Source organism: Bubalus kerabau, chromosome 16 (genome assembly GCF_029407905.1).
Source record: "Bubalus kerabau isolate K-KA32 ecotype Philippines breed swamp buffalo chromosome 16, PCC_UOA_SB_1v2, whole genome shotgun sequence".
Classification (NCBI taxonomy): domain Eukaryota; kingdom Metazoa; phylum Chordata; class Mammalia; order Artiodactyla; family Bovidae; genus Bubalus; species Bubalus kerabau.
Genome location: NC_073639.1, coordinates 75,076,674 through 75,095,641, shown reverse-complemented (window position 1 = coordinate 75,095,641; position 18,968 = coordinate 75,076,674). Strand labels below are relative to the sequence as shown.

General features: G+C 52.3%; 1 gene segment (V, D, J or C); it reads right to left on the bottom strand.

The window, feature by feature from the left end:
- Positions 1–296: 296 nt before the first annotated feature.
- LOC129629790 (immunoglobulin lambda variable 2-18-like) lies at positions 297–17,363 on the bottom strand. The segment is given in 2 exon segments: positions 297–634; positions 17,318–17,363. Coding segments are annotated over 2 exon segments (384 nt in total).
- Between the last annotated feature and the right edge of the window lie 1,605 nt (positions 17,364–18,968).

Below are 18,968 nucleotides of genomic sequence, written 5' to 3'. Positions count from 1 at the left end.
GACGCTGTATCTCTGGTTCTGACCTGACCATCATGGACTCTGTCCACCAGGAGCTGCCTCGGGCATTCAGGTCCTTCTGCTCAATTTCAGATATTCATATAAAATGTGGTTGCCGAAAGCAAAGCCTTGGTGAGGGGGCAGAATGAAGAAGAACTGAAAGGATTTCCCAGACCAATTTCCTGGTGTGGGGCTCAGACCCCCGTTTTAAATCAAACAAACAAACAGAAGTGTCTGCACTGGCAGCAGATGCTTCTGCCCCGGGAGGCCCGTGACTTGAGGGAGGGCAGGTTTTTGTCTCACTTCCCCCCGGCCTGGAGCACGGTGCCATTACTGCTACTACTGTCATAAGTTGCACAGAAATAATCCGCCTCGTCCTCAGCCTGGAGCGAGCTGATGGTCAGGGTGGCTGTGTTCCCAGACCTGGAGCCGGAGAATCGGTCGGGGACCCCCGAGGCTCGACTGCTCGCACCATAGATGAGGGTTCTGGGGGCCGATCCTTCGATCTGTTGGTACCAGCTCACATAATTGCCACTCCCAACGTTGCTGCTGCTTCCAGAGCAGGTGATGGAGACCCTCTGGCCCAGGGACCCGGACACGGAGGACGGCTGAGTCAGCACAGCCTGGGCCCAGGATCCTGGAAGGGAGAGAGACAGAGATGGTGACTCGGGGGTCCAGGCACGATAGCGGGGAACACAGCATGTGTGTCTTCCCAAGACCCCTCCCCTGTCCCCGCATCCAGTCACCTGTGCAGAGAGAGATCAGGGTGAGGAGCAGAGGGGACCAGGCCATGGTGGACATGTCACGGCGTCCTGCCTTCTGTGGCCCCACAGCTGAGCAGAGCGTCCCCACACCGCTCCTTCCCCTTTTCATACCCGGAGTGGGGGAGGGGCCTTTCATGCAAATGACCGTCGTCCCTGCTCCGCCCAAACAATGCTCTGATGACCTTTGGGGACTGGGTTAGGTTCCTGTGCCTGAGGGAGACCAGTGGGTGATCAGAGGAGGGGTTTGTGTGGGGCTTGGAGGTGGGAGGTCATAGCTGGGAACCTTGAGCAGAAAGCACCAGGAAGAACCAGGGCACTCATCTCAGATCTCATAGCTGCAGACCCACAGGAATGGCTTCAGAATGCACCCTGGTGTCCTGGCCCAGACATACATCCTGTGACCTAGTGACCATAGCTCTTAGAGTCAACTTGGCCAAAACTGGCTTTGAAGTTACCCAGTTCAGGAAGAGTTGTGTTGGAAAAAAAGATCCAGGTATAATTTACCCTGTAGTGCATGTGAGTGTTACACAGTAGATGTGTGACTTCGAGATTTTAAATGAACTAAAATGTGATCATGGAGTAGTAAAAATCTAAGGTCATCACTTAAAATAGATGCTTAATTTAACTGAAAAAAATGTTGTGGTTCAGTCACTAAGTTGTGTCCGACTCTGGCTCTATTTTAATTTGCATTGCCATGGTACTATTTCTAAAACATAATTTTCCTTGTAGATTCTGTTCTTTAAATAAGATTATTTTAAAGACTTTCTGACATGTATGGCATCTCCACTGAAGGATTTTCATGTCTTAGCAGGACGTTCTCTCTGTGAAACAGGGCAGGCTGAGTTATCAGAGCCATGGTCAGTCTCAGATCTGAGATGAGACAAAGGACATGACAAGGCAGATCAGCTGTTCTCAGGAATCTCAGACGGGACCATGGGGATCCAACCTGACGTAGGCATGGTCCAGACAGAGCATCAGTCACGGCCCCGGGGGCAGAGCCCCAGGACAGGGTCTGCTTTCCCAGCCCAGGGCCCCAGCAGCTTCTCCCCGGGCTCACTGTGCATAAAGTCAGTCCCACAGCAGCTGAGCACAGACACTCTTCAGCCAGGAAACATTTCCCTGGTCTCAGGACCAGGGTTTCTCTTCCCTCCTGACTCCTGACTCGATGGGCACACGGGACAGAGTGTGAACATTCAGGGGATAAATCAGCTGCTGGAGGGGCATCACTGGATCCCCTGGGAAATGAGGGGGAACCAGGGGTGGAACAGGGAGGGCTCGAGCTGGGGTCACACCTGAGAGCCGGAAACATGAGGCTTCTCGGGAAGGAAGGGTTAGAGAGGTTCAAGGAGGGGGATGAGGAAGTGAATGTTTCAGGAAGATCTGGAAACTCATTCATGACTTTCTAAGAGGATGAGCTTGGTCATCACTGTGGAGCTCAACAGGGTATGTTTGTAGAAAGAGCGAGGCCCAGATTTGGGAGGAAAGTCAAGAATGAGGGAAGCGGGAAGACAGGCTCTGAGCAAAGAGATGAGGAGGAGCGGGCGCAGGCTGAGGAGAGCTGGAGGGGTGCACGGGGTGGGCTCTGGGGGCTCCTCCCCTCCTCTGTTTCTGGGAAGAGGGTGGGGACTGATGACCACCTGACCCCTTCACCCTCCAATTCTGGGTGCTCAGCCCCGTGTGCAGCTTCAGTCCCAGGAGGAGGCCTGGGGGCCGCGATGCTGAGTCTGTCCCCTGAGAGGAACCACCTGCTATCACATCCAACTCAGTCCACTGAGCCCGGGTGCAGGGCCAGCTCAGGGGACCATGGGGGTGTGTTGAGGGGCTGCCAGTTCTGAGCAGGTGCACAGCGCCCCCTGGTGACGCACCCGGGGAACGTTCACGGCGGTGAGAGTGGGAGCAAGATGCTGCTCAGTTACTTGGTTCTCAATCCTGTCTGACTCTTTGGCGACCCCGTGGACTCTAGCCCACCAGGCTTGTCTGTCCATGGGACTCTCCAGGCAAGAACACTGGAGTGGGTTGCCGTTTCTTGCTCCAGAGGATCTTCCCACCCCAGGGATAGAACCCACATCTCTTATGTCCCTTGCATTGGCAGGCGGGTTCTTTACCTCTAGCGACACCTGGGATGTTTTATGAGAGGAAGCAGGGGCGCTCTTATTTCCTGTCACCAAACGCTCTTTAAATAAACAAATGAATGAATTGAATAGCAATAAGTATTACATGTCTTTGATAGTGTACAGATACTTGTTTTTTATTTCTCCTATTGTATTTTCAGGTGATTCTGACACTTTATCCTTTTCCTACATTTATCTCCTTTTCCTTAGGACCCAAGAGTGTTTGTATTTGCTTATCAAATAGATCTGATGATTTGTCCCTAAAAACATCTGTCACCTGATTTCATCATCTCAGGCATCTCACCAGTGATGTCTATGCTGTCTCACTTCCCTTCATTATTTAGTTTCCTGGTTCTTGATAGAAGTGACGATTTTTACTGGATCCTGGACTGGGTGGAAATTGCTTGTAGAAACTCTGGGTTCCATTTCCTTTTCCTTTAACAGGAGATGCTTCTGTGGCAGAAGCTCAGGGATGTGCATTCGGTGCCCAGTGACCCAGCAAGGGCGGCACTGACCCCCCTGCTCTGTGCTGCTGACTCCGACCTGGGAACCGGGGGAAATTGCCGTGAGCAGCTCCTTCATCCAGGGGCGTGTGACCACCCCTTGTGTGCCGCTGGCCTAGGGAGGGGAGTCGAGCTGAGGGGGCAGCTGTGCTGCAGTCAGGGGACACCCAGACAGCTGGGTTCCGTGGTCTCAGGGACTCCAGGAAGGGAGGGGCAGACACCTTGCCCTGGGAGCCCCATGCTTGTGGGGGAGGCAGGTTTTTGTCTCCTTCTCTCTGGCCTGAAGCACTGTGCAAACTTTCAAGCCTTCAGCCCATGAGAAACAGTAATAATCAGTGTCGTCCTCAGCATGAACTGAGGTGGTCAGAGAGGCCGACTTGCCAGACTTGCAGCCAGAGAATCAATCTGGGAGTCCTGAGGGTCGTTTGCTATTTTCAAAGGTCTGGAGTCCGGGGGCCTTTCCTGGGAGCTCTTGGTACCAGCTCACATGATAACCCCAGTGTTGCTGCTGCTTCCAGTGCAGGAGAGGGTGACCCTCTGACCCAAAGTCCCGGACACGGATGGCGGCTGAGTCAGCACAGCCTGGGCCCAGGATCCTGGAAGGGGGAGAGACAGACATGGTGACTCTGGGGTCCTGACAGGAGAGCAGGGAGCAGGGCCTGTGAGTCTTCCCAGGGCCCTTCCCCTGTCCCCCCATCCAGTCACCTGTGCAGAGAGCGACCAGGGTGAGGAGCAGAGGGGACCAGGCCATGGTGGACATGTCAGGGCGTCCTGCCTTCTGTGGCCCCACAGCTGAGCAGAGCATCCCCACACCGCTACTTCCCGTCTTCATACCCTGAGAGGGGGAGGGTCCTTTCATGCAAAGGATCCCGTGCATCACACTGACCCCTCCTGGGCCCTGGGCCGGGTCTCTATGCCTGAGGGTGGCCAGAGGGTTGTCGGGGTGGGGCTCTGTGGGTCTCAGGAGTGGGAGTCACAGCTGGGAGCCCTGAGCAGAGGCCACCAGGCCTTGTCAGGGAGCTCTATCGGGGGTCCCAGCTCTGCCTCCCACCACCCAGCTTCAGGAATGGGCCCCAAGCGCCCCCAGCCCCTTGTCCAGGCCCAGACACACATCCTGTGAACTGGAGACCAGAGCCCTCAAGGACAGATCCTGCCTCCTGCTCTGTGCGCTGTCCCCTCTTTAGCACCAGGCCAGGTGCCCCTTCTGTGTCCCCCTGAGCTCAGGGCCATCATGGGCTCCCTTCAAATCCTCAGGATGAATCTGTCCATGGATTCCATGACTGCTCAGGGGTCAGGACTGAGGGGTGTCTGAGATACAAATTCCTCTCAGATCAGGAACAGGTCAGGGCAGTGCCGGCCCTGGAGCAGGAAGGTGGGTCTCCTTCTGTGCAGGACAGCAGGGTCCCTCCTCTGTGGGCCTCCTCCCTCGTGGGCAGAGCCCTCCTTCCTCTGTGCGTCCCCTCAGCCCTGAGGAAGCGGGGGCAGTTCTCTGAGGAGGGGGTGAAGGTGTGGAGAGAGGCCTGAGCGGGGACTCAGCATTCCTAAATGCCTGGATCTTTACTGTGTGTTTGAACTAGAGAGCCTCTTGATTGAAAGCGAAAGAGGAGAGTGAAAAAGTTGGATTAAAACCTAACATTTAGAAAACTAAGATCATGGCATCTGGTCCCATCGCTTCATGGCAAATAGATGGGGAAATAGTGGAAACTGACATACTTCACTTTTGGGCTCCAATCACTGCAGATGAGGACTGCAGCCATGAAATTAAAAGACGCTTGCTCCTTGGAAGAAAAGCTATGACCAACCTAGACAGCATATTACAAAGCAGATACATTACTTTGCCAACACAGGTCTGTCTAGTCAAAGCTATGGTTTTTCCAGTAGTCATGGAAAAGTTGAGAGTTGGACTATAAAGACAGCTGAGCACCAAAGAAATGATGCTTTTGAACCCTGGTGTTGGAGGAGACTTTTGAGAGTCCCTTGGACTGCAAAGAGATCCAACCAGTCCATCCTAAAGGAAATCAGTCCTGAATATTCATTGGACGGACTGATACTGAAGCTGAAGCTCCAATACTTTGGCCATCTGATGCAAAGAACTGACTCATTTGAAAAGACCCCGATGCTGGGAAAGATTGAGGGCAGGCGGAAAAGCAGATGACAGAGGATGAGATGGTTGGATGGCATCTCCAACTCAATGGACATGAGTGTGAGTAAACTCCAGGTGTTGGTGATGGACAGGGAAGCCTGGAGTGCTGCAGTCCATGGGGTCACAAAGAGTCGGACATGACTCAGCTACTGAACTGAACAGAACTTACTGTGTGTGAAGCCGTCTACACTCTGGACCCTGTCCCATGGCCTGTCTTATGAAGTGGCCCCTCCTGGGCGTCTGTCCTGCAGGCACAGGGCACCGGCTGCAGGGAGCAGGCCTGGTGATGCTCCTGGCAGTTTTTATTGAGACTCTGAAGGGCTCTGAGCAGCATGTGTCCCCAGGGATCCTGATACATAATAGCTGTTAGGCCCAACCATCCCAAATAGCAGGTTAGAGAAGGAAGAGGTCGAAGTGATTGGTTGGAAAAGAACGGTTGACTGTAGCTTGCCCTGCACTGGTAAGGTGTTACACGCTGCGTGTGTGAGATTTTAAACGAACCAAAGGTCGTAATGGATAGTGAAAATCTACAGTCATTCCGTAAAATCTGTGCATGAATTAAACTGACGGAAAATCTATGTTCTCTCTTAATTTTTCATTCACAAGGATACAGTTTTGGAAAACTATCATTGTAAGTTCTTTTTTTTTTATTAAAAATTTCTTTTTAATTGACTTCATAGGTATCCTAGGGAATTTTAAATATTATCCAGTAAAAATATTTTTACATAGATATTTGCATTCCTAACTTGTTTGGACTTTGAGTGAGGTAGGGCTAGAACCAGCCCTTTTTGCCACGTATTGCCTCTCCACCGGGGAGTGCTTATCTCTGAGCAGCCTGTGAAAACAGGGCAGACTGAGGTATGGGAGCCATAGGTCAGTTCAGAGCTGAGTTGAGGGAACGTACGTGACAGGTCAGGTCTGCTGACCTCGGACACTCAGAAGTGACCATAGGAAGATAAGCTGAGTGAAAGGAGGTCCAGGTAAGGCAGCAGTGACAGCCCTGGCCGGGAGGGGATGAGCTGGGGTCACACCTGAAGTCTGGAGACCTGAGGCTTCTCTGGTAGGAGGGCTAGAGAGGTTGCAAGGGAGGACAAGGAAGTGAGCGTCTGGTCAAGGAAGCCTGGAAACCGACCCATGACCTGATAGAGTGACGTTGGTCTGGAGGAGGAGGTCGCTGGTGAAGGGTTTTAGAGAGGAGCCCAGGACTGGGGAGAAAAGTCATGGATCAGAGGGGTGCTCGTAGGAAACAGCAAGAGAGGAGCAGAAGAGGATGTGGGGGGGGGGTTGCAAGGGTTGGGCTTGGCGGCCGCTCCCCTCCTCTGCTCCTGGGGAAGAGGGTGGGGCCTGATGATGCCCTGAGCCCATCACCCTCCAGGTGTGACTCCTGGGCTCCGTGTGCAGCTTCACTCCCAGCAGGAGGCCTGGGGGGTCGGGGCTCTGGGTTAGTCCCCTGAGAGGAAGCACCTGCTGTCATGTCCAGCTCAGTCCAGTGAGCCCTGGTGCAGGGTCAGGGGACCATCTGGTGTGTTCGGGGTCGGCCAGTTCTGAGCAGGTCCACAGCGCCCCCTCGTGATGCGCTCGGGGAATGGTCACGGTGGGGAAAGTCAGGAAGGAAGGGCTGCCCTATATTCTTTCCTTGGAAAGACTGAGGCGGAAGCTGAAACTCCAGTACTTTGGCCAACTCATGCGAAGAGTTGACTTGTGGCAAAAGACCCTGATGCTGGGAGGGATTGGGGGCAGGAGAAGAAGGGGACGGCAGAGGATGAGATGGCTAGATGGCATCACTGACTCGATGGACATGAGTCTGAGTGAACTCCGGGAGTTTGTGATGGACAGGGAGGCCTGGCGTGCTGCGATTCATGAGGTCGCAAGGAATTGGAGACGATCGAGTGACTGAACTGAACTGAACCAAGTCTGAACTGAACTGAGTGAAGTCGCTCTGTCGTGTCCGACTCTTTGCGAACCCATGGACTGTAGCCTACCAGGCTCCTCCCTCCATGGAATTCTCCTGGCAAGAGTACTGGAGTGGGTTGCCATTTCTTTCTCCAGGGGATCTTCCCGACCCAGGGATTGAACCTGGGTCTCCCACATTCCAGGCAGTTCATTCAGTTCATTCCCGAACTGAAGTAAAAGTGGTAAGAAAAACTTTATTCAAGGTAAGGGTGCTACAGTGGGGTTTTATAATCGGGGAGAGAGATTGAGCTTAAGTCTGACTCCAGCAGGGACACAGTTGGGATTTACAGCTAAGGAACAGGGTGGGTCCACGGGGTTGCAAAGAGAGACTGGGAGGCTGAAAAGCAATGAACAGCAACAGGGTGGATGTCAGTGGATGGAAACTTACTCAGAGGATCATAAGGGTGAGGGTGGGTTCTGGCTTAACTGAGAGAAACCTTGGCGAGGCAAGGCTAATAAGATACTGAGGTGAGTGATAAGGAATTTGAGGTGATACTGAGGGTGGTCAGATCAAGGGTGGGGTATTTTTTCTAAACTGACTTATCAGATTCTGGCTAAAATTGGACCAAATGGACAGGCGCCCTTGTATAAAGACATCACCCAAAGTTGGCAGTGCATTAGTGAACTACTGCTGCATAACAAAGTACCCCAAACAAATAGCTTAAAATCTCAAAATTTTTGAGATCTTTATGTCATGCGAATGTGTGTTGCGTGGTTCTTTGTCTCTTCACAATAAAGATTTGGAGCGATGGACATTAAAGCCCTCGGTGCGTCACAGCTCTCGGGTCTTAGACAAACCGTGTTATAGCTCTTAGGCAAATCAGTGTTACAGCTGTATTTTATTTAGAAGATAGCAGGAGACTCCATCCTTGAAGCGTGAGGACATGCCAACTGAAAGACTCCAAGAGAAGAGAGTGGAGGAGCGCGGGGGTGGGAGGGAGAGAGAAAGAGCGCATGCACGCAGGAGAGAAAGAGAGAGAGAAAGAGCTTTGGCTCCTCCTTTTATGTGTTTTTCCCTCCACCTGGGCCTGCCCTATGCAAATCGAGCTTAGCCAGGAGTGCTGTTTGTTCTACCTGAAGTCTTCACTCTGGTCCTAGGACCTTCTTTTGTCCTATTTTTACGGGCTTTTCCCTTCCTTGTCTTTTAGCCACCGCCATTTTGGACTTCGTTTCCCTATTCTACCTACCTAAGTCAAGGCTATGGTTCTTCCTGTGGTCATGTATGGATGTGAGAGTTGGACTGTGAAGAAGGCTGAGCGCTGAAGAATTGATGCTTTTGAACTGTGGTGTTGGAGAAGACTCTTGAGAGTCCCTTGGACTGCAAGGAGATCCGACCAGTCCATTCTGAACGAGATCAGCCCTGGGATTTCTTTGAAAGGAATGATGCTAAAGCTGAAACTCCAGTACTTTGGCCACCTCATGCAAAGAGTTGACTCATTGGAAAAGACTCTGATGCTGGGAGGGATTGGGGGCAGGAGGAGAAGGGGACGGCAGAGGATGAGATGGCTGGATGGCATCACTGACTCAATGGACGTGAGTCTGAGTGAACTCCGGGAGTTGGTGATGGACAGGGAGGCCTGGCATGCTGCAATTCATGGGGCCGCAAAGAGTCGGACACAACTGAGTGACTGAACTGAACTGAACAGTATTAATATAAAGTATCTTAACAGACCCAAGGCCAGGATTGATAAGAACTAATAACTTTCAAATTTTTCTTTATTGTTATTATTTGTAATTATTGTCTCTATGTTTAGGACCGCATTGAACTTGACCCAGAGTTGCCTACCTGAACCCCATCTGACCAGTCCAAGGTTACCAGACATAGACCCTTCTCTCGGACAGGACATCCCTGGGGCTTATAGAATGCTTCTCAGGACCAAAATCAAAGGTCAGCCTCGTGTCCAGTGATGTGAATGATTCTTCACACTGTGGTTAAGTGTATGCCAATGATTCCCAGGTACAGAGGGTGCGAGCCTGGGGGACAGTCTCTCACCTCGTGATTCTCAGGGGAAGCATGGAGCTGACACAGAGTGGACGTGAGACCAGCATGGAAGCAGCCCTCAGACAGATCCCAGAACAGGATGTGCTGAGACCCCAGCTCGAGACCCTCCAGTGTGGGGAGGAAGAAATAACAGAGAACCCAGTCCTCCCACTGCTGTTGGACACCCGTCATCACAAAGAGCCATCAGCCAGCGGGAGGTTTTTGTCCCTCTTCCCCACAGCCCTGGGCACCACAGGAGCACTGAGGCTGTGGGCCCACGAGGAACAGTAATAGTCAGCCTCGTCCTCAGCCTGCAGCCCAGAGATGCTCAGCGAGGCGGTGGAGCCAGAACGGGAGCCCGAGAGCCGGGCTGGGGGGCCTGAGGGCCGAGAACTTCCCAGCACCACGGTGGGGTGGTGGGCTCTGGGGGCTGCACCAGGCGGTGTTGGGACCAGCCCGCACCATAGAATCCAGCGTTGTTGCTGCTCCCAGTGCAGGTGAGGGTGACCGACTGACCCAGAGACCGTGACACGGAGGCCTCCTGGGTCAGCCCGGATTGTGCCCAGGACCCTGCAGAAAGGAAAGAAAGACACGGGGATGGTGGGGCTGGGTCCCGCAGCACCGTCTGGGCTCCAGGGGTAAAGAACAGAGCCCTGGGTCCCACTGGGGCCATGTCCCCAAACCCCGAGAATCCAGTGACCTGTGCAGTGGGCGAGGAGGCTGAGGAGGACAGGGGTCCAGGCCATGGTGGGGGTACTCGCTGAGTCCCTCCTTCCAGTCTCTCAGCAGACACAGCCCCTCTGGGCTCCTTTATCCCTCCCACAGCCTGGGGAGGCAAGGTCGCCATGCAAATCGGTCCCTCCCATAACTGCCCCCCCTGCCTTGTCCTCTGAGTCTGCCCACCTGCTGGGTGTGGGGCCTGTTGTGGGTGGGGCTGGCCTGGCCTGGTCAGGGACTCCTCAGGGACCCCACGGAGCCTGGGGCACAGGGCACCTGCCTGGGAGCCAGAGGGTGTGGTTGTCCAGCTGGGAGTACAGCCTCAGCTCCTCCAGAGCGGCCCTCCAGCGCCCTCTGCTGTCCCAGGAGGGGCTGCTCCACTGGGAGGGGAGATACCAGGACCCCAGAGGGAGCCAGGCTCCTCCCACCTGGGCTGCAGGCCCCGCCCCCAAGAACCCTGGTCAGGCCCCCGCCTCCAGGCTCAGCTTGGTGCTTAGCGCCCCCCTCTGAGTAAGGAGAAGAGGGGACCACCCGAGGAGGACTAGGAGGGAGGGAACATCACCCAGGGCAGAAGTGAAGGGACGTCCCTGCCCTCTGGGGTATGCAGTGAGCTAACTCAGGAAGCTCCAGCGCCACATGAACGCTGAGTTCCTGGGTCCAGATTCTCAGGTGCACAAAGTCAGTTCAGTTCAGTTGCTCAGTCGTGTCCGACTCTTTGCGACCCCATGAATTGCAGCATGCCAGGCCTCCCTGTCCATCACCAACTCCCGGAGTTCACTCAAACTCACGTCCATCGAGTCGGTGATGCCATCCAGGCATCTCATCCTCTGTCATCCCTTTCTCGTCCTGCCCCCAATCCCTCCCAGCATCAGGGTCTTTTCCAATGAGTCAACTCTTCGCATGAAGTGGCCAAAGTACTGGAGTTTCAGCTTTAGCATCAGTCCTTCCACAGAACACCCAAGACTGATCTCCTTCAGAATGGACTGGTTGGATCTCCTTGCAGTCCTAGGGACTCTCAAGAGTCTTCTTCAACACCACAGTGCAAAAGCATCAATTCTTCGGTGCTCAGATTTCTTCTGGAGAAGGCAATGGCACCCCACTCCAGTACTCTTGCCTGGAAAATCCCATGGATGGAGGAGACTGGTAGGCTGCAGTCCAAGGGGTCGCTAAGAGTCAGACACGACTGAACGACTTCACTTTCACTCTTCACTTTCATGCATTGGAAAAGGCAATGGCAACCCACTCTAGTGTTCTTGCCTTGTGAATCGCAGGGATGGGGGAGCCGGATGGGCTGCTGTCTATGGGGTCGCACAGAGTCAGCCACGACTGAAGCGACTTAGCAGCAGTGGTAGCAGCAGCTTTTTTCACAGTCTAACTCTCACATCCATACATGACCACTGGAATAAGCATAGGCTTAACTAGACGGACCTTTGTTGGCAAAGTAATGTCTCTGTTTTTGAATATGCTGTCTAAGTTGGTCATAACTTTTCTTCCAAGGAGTAAGCATCTTTTAATTTTATGGCTGCAATCACCATCTTCAGTGATTTTGGAGCCCCTCAAAATACAGTCTGACACTGTTTCCACTGTTTCCCCATCTATTTCCCATGAAGTGATGGGACTAGATGCCATGATCTTCCTTTTGAATGTTGAGCTTAAAGCCAACTTTTTCACTCTCCTCTTTAACTTTCATCAAGAGGCTTTTTAGTCCTCTTCACCTTCCTCCATAAGGGTGGTGTCATCTGCATATCTGAGATTATTGATATTTCTCCCAGCAATCTTGATTCCAGCTTGTGCTTCATCCAGCCCAGCGTTTCTCATGATGTACTCTGCATATAAGTTAAATAAGCAGGGTGACAATATACAGCCTTGACATACTCCTTTTCCTATTTGGAACCAGTCCGTTGTTCCATGTCCGGTTCTAACTGTTGCTTCCTGACCTGCATATAGGTTTCTCAAGAGGGGTGGCAGTGAGGAGATACCCCTCGTCCAAGGTAAGAGAAACCCAAGTAAGACAGTAAGTGTTGCCAGAGGGCATCAGAGGGCACACGCACTGAAACCATAATCACAGAAAACTAGTCATTCTAATCACACGGACCACAGCCTGGTCTAACTCAATGAAACTAAGCCATGCCCTGTGGGGCCACCCAAGATGGGTGGGTCATGGTGGAGAGGTCTGACAGAATGTGGTCCACTAGAGAAGGGAATGGCCAACACTTCAGTATTCTTGTCTTGAGAACCCCATGAAAAGTATGAAAAGGCAAAATGATAGGATACTCAAAAGGAACTCCCCAGGTCGGTAGGTGCCCAATATGCTACTGGAGATCAGTGGAGAAATAACTCCAGAAAGAATGAAGGGATGGAGCCAAAGCAAAAACAATACCCAGTTGTGGATGTGACTGGTGATAGAAGCAAGGTCCGATGCTGTAAAGAGCAATATTGCATAGGAACCTGGAATGTTAGGTCCAAGAATCAAGGCAAATTGGAAGTGGTCAAACAGGGGGTGGCAAGAGTGAACGTCGACATTCTCAGAATCAGCAAACTAAAATGGACTTGAATGGGTGAATGTAACTCAGATGACCATTATATCTACTACTGCGGGCAGGAATCCCTTAGAAGAAATGGAGTAGCCATCATGGTCAACAAGAGTCCTAAATGCAGTACTTGGATGCAATCTCAAAAATGACAGAATGATCTCTATTCATTTCCAAGGTAATCCATTCAATATCACAGTAATCCAAGTCTATGCCCTGCTGGGGTCCAGCCCCAGCAGGATCCAGGGGTACCCTCAGGATGACGGCATAGACGAAAGGATAGCAAAGCAAAGAGGACAGAGGCTTGATCTTCCTTGATTAACACAGAAAGCCAATAAAGCTCCTGTGTTCCAAGGAGTCATCCTGAAAGGAGAACAGAGAGAGAAAAGGAAAGAAAAGGAAAAAAGAATGACACGGGGAGACTAAGCTTCGGTGAGCGAGGCCCATAACTTTATTTTCAAAAAGAACTTTTATACCTTAACTTGTACATAGAGGGAAATGAAAGATGCAAAGTCATACAGAGTCAGCCCAAACATTACATCCGTTTTGTCTTTATCGAAACCAGGCTTTTTTCTGCATACCTTTCCCATAAACAATGTTGTGTACAATATCTTCTGGCCTTGGAGGCCTGTGGACATTTTATGACCCTTTTTTGATAAAGGCTACTCAACCAGAAAACTTATTTTTCCTTGAAGTGTTTCTTCTTTATTTCTCCCAGCCTCAGAAAGTACTAAACAGAGTTACATTCTCACGGAGCAAGGGTGCAGTGGGTCACAACAAAGAAAGAACCAATTAGCTCAAAGGTCTGATGTGGTTAATTCCAAGGCTGCTACTTGTTTTTCTTACATTCCAACTATGTTAACTAATGCACTCCCAGGTGCACAATGGATAAGAGACATGGGAACTTGGCAGCAAGCATTAGCCCAATAATGAAGCCCTTTACCAGTACTATCTATTCTGATAATTTTTCATCCTTTAAAGGACTCTATGCTCATTAGGACTTTTAGAATGTTTTGGCTTCCCGTGCCTTTCAAGGTTGGGGAGTAGTGAACAAACATGTGTGTTAAGTGCAAGAGTATGGATAAACCTGTCAGGCAAGCTAGAATGCCAACAGAGGGGTTAAAATAGAAATATTCCTTTCATGCCCAGGAGACTTATTAACTAAAGCCCTAAGTTGACTTTTTCCAGAGAAAGGTGGTCGGGGATAGCCCCCTGTTAATGTCAGAAGAGTTGGTGAAAGGCACAAAAGAGTAAGACAGACAGATTCTGGTTTTGGGGTAGATGCTCGAGAAGATCCAGGGGGTCCCTTGAGGCCTGATCCACCTTTGCCCGTCAGGTTCTCTCTGCATGACCTTTGTCATGGGTGGGATCTCCCGTGGTGGCTCCCAGCAATGCCCCAACCAGTAACGCTGAAGAAGCTGAAGTTGAATGGTTCTATGAAGACCTACAAGACCTTTTAGAACTAACACCCAAAAAAGAAGCGGTGGCTGCGTGGGCACAGGTGGCCTGAGAGGAGCCACTCCACGTTCAGTAGCAGAAAACCACGCCCCATTAAAAGGATGTTCGTGGTCAGAGATGAAGACTCAGGCTGAGAAGCTCTGAGGGCGGGTCCTGGGGCCTCGCAGCCCTCCTCCCACCCATTCTTTGTCACCACTTCTGCGGCAGCATTTCCTGGGGGAGCAGGAGAAGGAACCGCTCAATTGAGCCCAGGTCTTTCGCCCTCACCGAGGTTGAAGCCTACCCAAGGCTCCCTCGGGGTGGACCCATGCCCTCCACCTCCCCGCCACTCCCCAGCCTCCTCCACAGCCGGCTCCTCACCGTGTCCGACTCCTGGTTGCCTTCCACAGCAGCTGCAGACTCCACGACTGGGTGTCTGTAACTCATGAGTCTGATGCCAAAACCTGAAGTGTGACCTCGCACACACGGCAGAGGGGCCTTTACAAAACTCTCTGTGTCCTGGGTTACACTGCTTTACTTTCCGCATCCTGGTGCCTCCTGGTGAAAATGAGGACGTGGGTGTCAGAGAAGGATGAAGCCTCCAGCCAGTGTTGTCAACACGGCTGGGATACCCCTGGAACTGGTGTTGTCTCTCAGGTCACCGTGTCGAGTTCAGGGAAATGGAGGAAATGATAATAATTCAGACGAGGCTGACAGTGAGGGTGGGTGATGGAGGGTGCGTCCACAGCGAGTGGCCAGCGATGCCCACAACAAGCCCACAGGGAGGCCTGCTCAGCTTCCGGAGGATCAGAGAGCAGGAATTTACACCAAATCCAAAGGATATATTTAGGAGTCAGCTGTGGGCCAGTTCTTTCTGAGCCTCTGAGGCACTAGGGAAACACAGAGGAAGCCTTGCCTGCGGGTCCCAGATTGTTCCTTCTGCCCAAAGGAAAGGCTGTGATCTTGACACTCCTCCAGCCCTTCCTGCTCCACACCCACCTCCATCTCACACACACACACACACACACACACCCCACTATCACACACACACATTCACACACCACTATCACACACACACATACAAACACACACTCCGCTAACACACACACACCTCCATCACACACACACACACACACACACACACACACACCCCTTCATCACACACACACACACACATCCCTCCATCACAAACACTCAGGACCCGGCGCCAGAGCACTGTGCCATCGCCACACTCTGTGCCTCCCTCATTCACTGGGGCACCCTCAAAGCTCCCCCACTGTGTCCAGGGCCTGCCTGCCCTTCCTCACAGGGGCCCCTGTACCCACAGCCTCCCCTTCACCCACCCCGGCTAAGCTGATCTCAGAGTCAGGATCACTCACGGCTGGAGTGCTGGCCACTCAGCCCTTCCTGCTGCTGTTCTGAGCCCAGATCTGCACTCAGGGCTCCAGCCTCCCCATCCAGGGTCTCCTCCTCCAGGGCAAGGACATACGTCCTTCCATCCCCCAAGTGGGACCAAACCCACATAGAGCAGCTCAGAGCAGGCCCGGGGATGGCCCTTCTTTCAAGAGCCAAGGTTTCAGTCCTGTTGTGGTGTTGTGGTTGCTGGTTACCCAAACCACAGACACAAACTCTTTCAAGTCCCCTCTTTGATGGGTGAGTTTAACGAATCGGGGTGAGGTGGGGAGACTCAGAGTTTGCACCCCAGGAGGGACCAGGAGAAAGAATCTCCCGGAATCCACAGTGACCTGTGAGCAGGGACCCAGCCCAGGCCACAGAGGACACCTTGCTGCGTGCCCATCACACACAGAGACCCATTCAGCCAGACCTAGTAGTTGGTGGGGGCAGGGCTCACTCAGCAGGCTCTGCCCACAGTGCAGACCCTGGGGAGACCCACAGCGCCCCTTATAATCCCCGCAGCCTCCATCTCTTGGTGGAAGTGGTGCTGGGCCGGGGCCGATGCCGGCTCACTGTCAGCCCAGGCACATACACAGCCATGCCCTGTGCTATGCACACAGGCAGTGAGACACTGAGTGTCCAGCTTCTCAGGGAGCAACACTTTCCAAAATCAAATATACATACATACATACATACATGTGTATACATGTATATGTACATTAAAAAAATCTACCAATATGGTCATCAATAAAATTCATAGACATTTAATATGGCATTTTAAAATATTAAAACTATGTCAGGTTGATTAATTGAAGAAAAAATTAAAAAAAGCCTAGAAGTCTGGGAAAAGACTTTCAGAGAGCAGGAGCTGTCTGGGACAGTATCAGACTTGCAGGCTTTCAAACTTCTTTTCCATGATTACCTTCAGTGTGATGACTGGGAGCACGTGGCGTATAAATAGATCAGCAAGTGTTCTGTGGATCAGACTATTGTACACATGTAAAGAAGTGTTTAGGTATTACTTCATTCTGCATCATCAAGTTAATGAAATTGAGTATGTCTCTTAAAACCCTTAGACCAAGAAGGGTCGTGCTGGCTGTGCGAGGGTCTCTGAGTCTGAATGTTGTTTACAAAATGGGCACCTGAGCCCCCCCATTATGGGCTTAGGGGTCTCTTGGAGACCTGGACACACCCGGGGAGAGACTGCAAGAGGCACGGGGCCGTGTACCACGGGACAGGAGATGGATCCGGAGCCTCCGTCCCCACAGGGGTGCTGACCACTTCCACCATCTCCTGCCTCTCCTGCCTCTAAAGGCTGACCCTCCGAGCACATGGACAGGTTTTAGTAGCGCTTCCCCATGGGCTCCCCTCACTGTGCAGCTGTAACTACCACTGCCCGGTACAGCGAGGAGGGATAGTCAGCCTCGTCCTCGGGCTGGGCCCCCGTGATGGTGAGGGTGGCTTTGTTCCCAGAGATGGAGGCAGAGAAGCGATCAGGGACCCCAGAGGGGCGGGTGTTTGTGTTGTAGATAACATTTCTGGGAGCCTGGCCTGGGGTCTGCTGGCACCAGCTGGGTTCGTTGTTAGTAGTGACTGACCCAGAGCTCAGTCCACAGGTGAGGGTGACCGTCCCTCCTGGAGACACCGACAGTGACGGTTCCTGGATCACAGTCTGAGCTTCTACCCCTAAGAGAGACAGAAGAGAGAAAGCGGTTGTTATGGAGATGAAGTGCCCTGAGACTCTGCTTGGAGGTGCCCCAAGGGTGCAGAGTCCCGGCCCCTGACCTGAGCCATAAGCGAGCAGCCTGAGCAGAAGCAGCGTCCACGCCATGGTGGGGACCCTCCCAGGACGCAGCCTCCTGAGCCTCCTGGGTTGGACGTGGGGTCCTGGGCCTTTTCATGCCTCCATCCCGTCAGGAGGAGGAGGTGCCTCATGCAAATCACTTCCTCCTCTCCCTGCCCAGGTCACCTGAGATCCCTGGGGTGGGGGGACTTGAAGGAGGCAGATGCTGGAACTCACGTAGAGTGGGGACAGCATGGGGAGGAGCCCCTGAGAGATGGGGCGACGTCTTTCAGCAAATGTGCCCCCCGTGACCTGGTGACCTCGGTCCTCTATCTCCTTCCCGGAGTGTCTGAGGCTGAAGGAGGAGTTTGCAAGTCTGTCTCCCTTGCCGCAATAATCCAGCCTTTCCCACACCTGAGCCCGTCTTTAGAATACGCTCTGTCTTCTCAGGGAACCCTGAGTCCCGTCTGTGCGGTGCTGTCTGTCCTCCTCTCCAGCCCTGAGCCGAGCAGGAAATCCCGGAGCCTGTGTCTGCTGTGAAGGGTGAGCGGTCGCCCTGGAACACAGTCTTGTAAAGTGTCTCTAGTCCCGGTGGTGGGGGGACCAGGGCAGGGGTGGTGACATGCAGAGCCCCATTGCCAGGCTTGGGGTGACAGCCTCCTGTGCTGTAAAAAGATAAGACAGTGTGGACTACCTTCAGTAGAACTGTAGATTTTAGGGGTAAAAACGTCACCATCTTGTCATGCAATGCTGATAGCTGGCAAGTTCAGTTCCAATAAAGTTGGAATACATGTCTCATCATCAGAAATAGAAAAACCCCGTGTGTGAAGAGGTAGGTGTGGTGAGCATCGTGGACCTTGTGAAACTCCCTTCCCTGTGGTTCTGGGTGGAGCCGATGGACCCGGGACGGAGGAGGGGTGTGGGGGCAACGAGGAGGAGCTCAGACACCTCAAGTTAACGTGTGTGGAAGAGACGGGAAAGTCTTGTTCACCTCGTTTCTTTGACATAAAAATGTAGATACTATTCTTATTTGTATTCATGTTAGATTTGCTGCTAAAGTAGCTGTTTAATAAAATTCACATGATTTTTGTCAGACATGTTTGAGAACCTCAGCTCGTAGAGGTGAAAAATTTATATTCCTACTTAATTCTTTTCTTATTAAAGGAACATATTGATGACAGTTTGGTGGAGCTTGTAATTCCATATATTTTATGTTACAAGTGTTCATATACATATTAATATAACGGGAAGTTACAAGTAAGGGAGCCACAAAAATTGACACAATATCAGTTTCCATTGTTCAATTCAAAATGTTTAAATTGCCAAATAACACACCAGGGAACATTTTTAAATGACACAGATGGTGACAGCGGGTCCTTGCCTGCATCCCTCTTCCACGGGGAACACCCGGGCGTTCCGTGGGCAATGGGGCAGCCTCTGCAGGGGTCTCTCATCCCCAGTCCAGGTATCCCCGGAGGTCGAGGTTCCTGAAGGAAGTTCATTTATGTTGTATGACCGTCCCTTTGTCCTTGTTTGAGTGGCAGGCCTGGGCACTGACCCCACGACAGAGCAGCAAGGAACTGAGAGGCAAGCCTGTTGCTCTGAGCTGAGAGCTGCCGTGTACCCTGGGGGCCCAGGTGAAGGACGTCACCC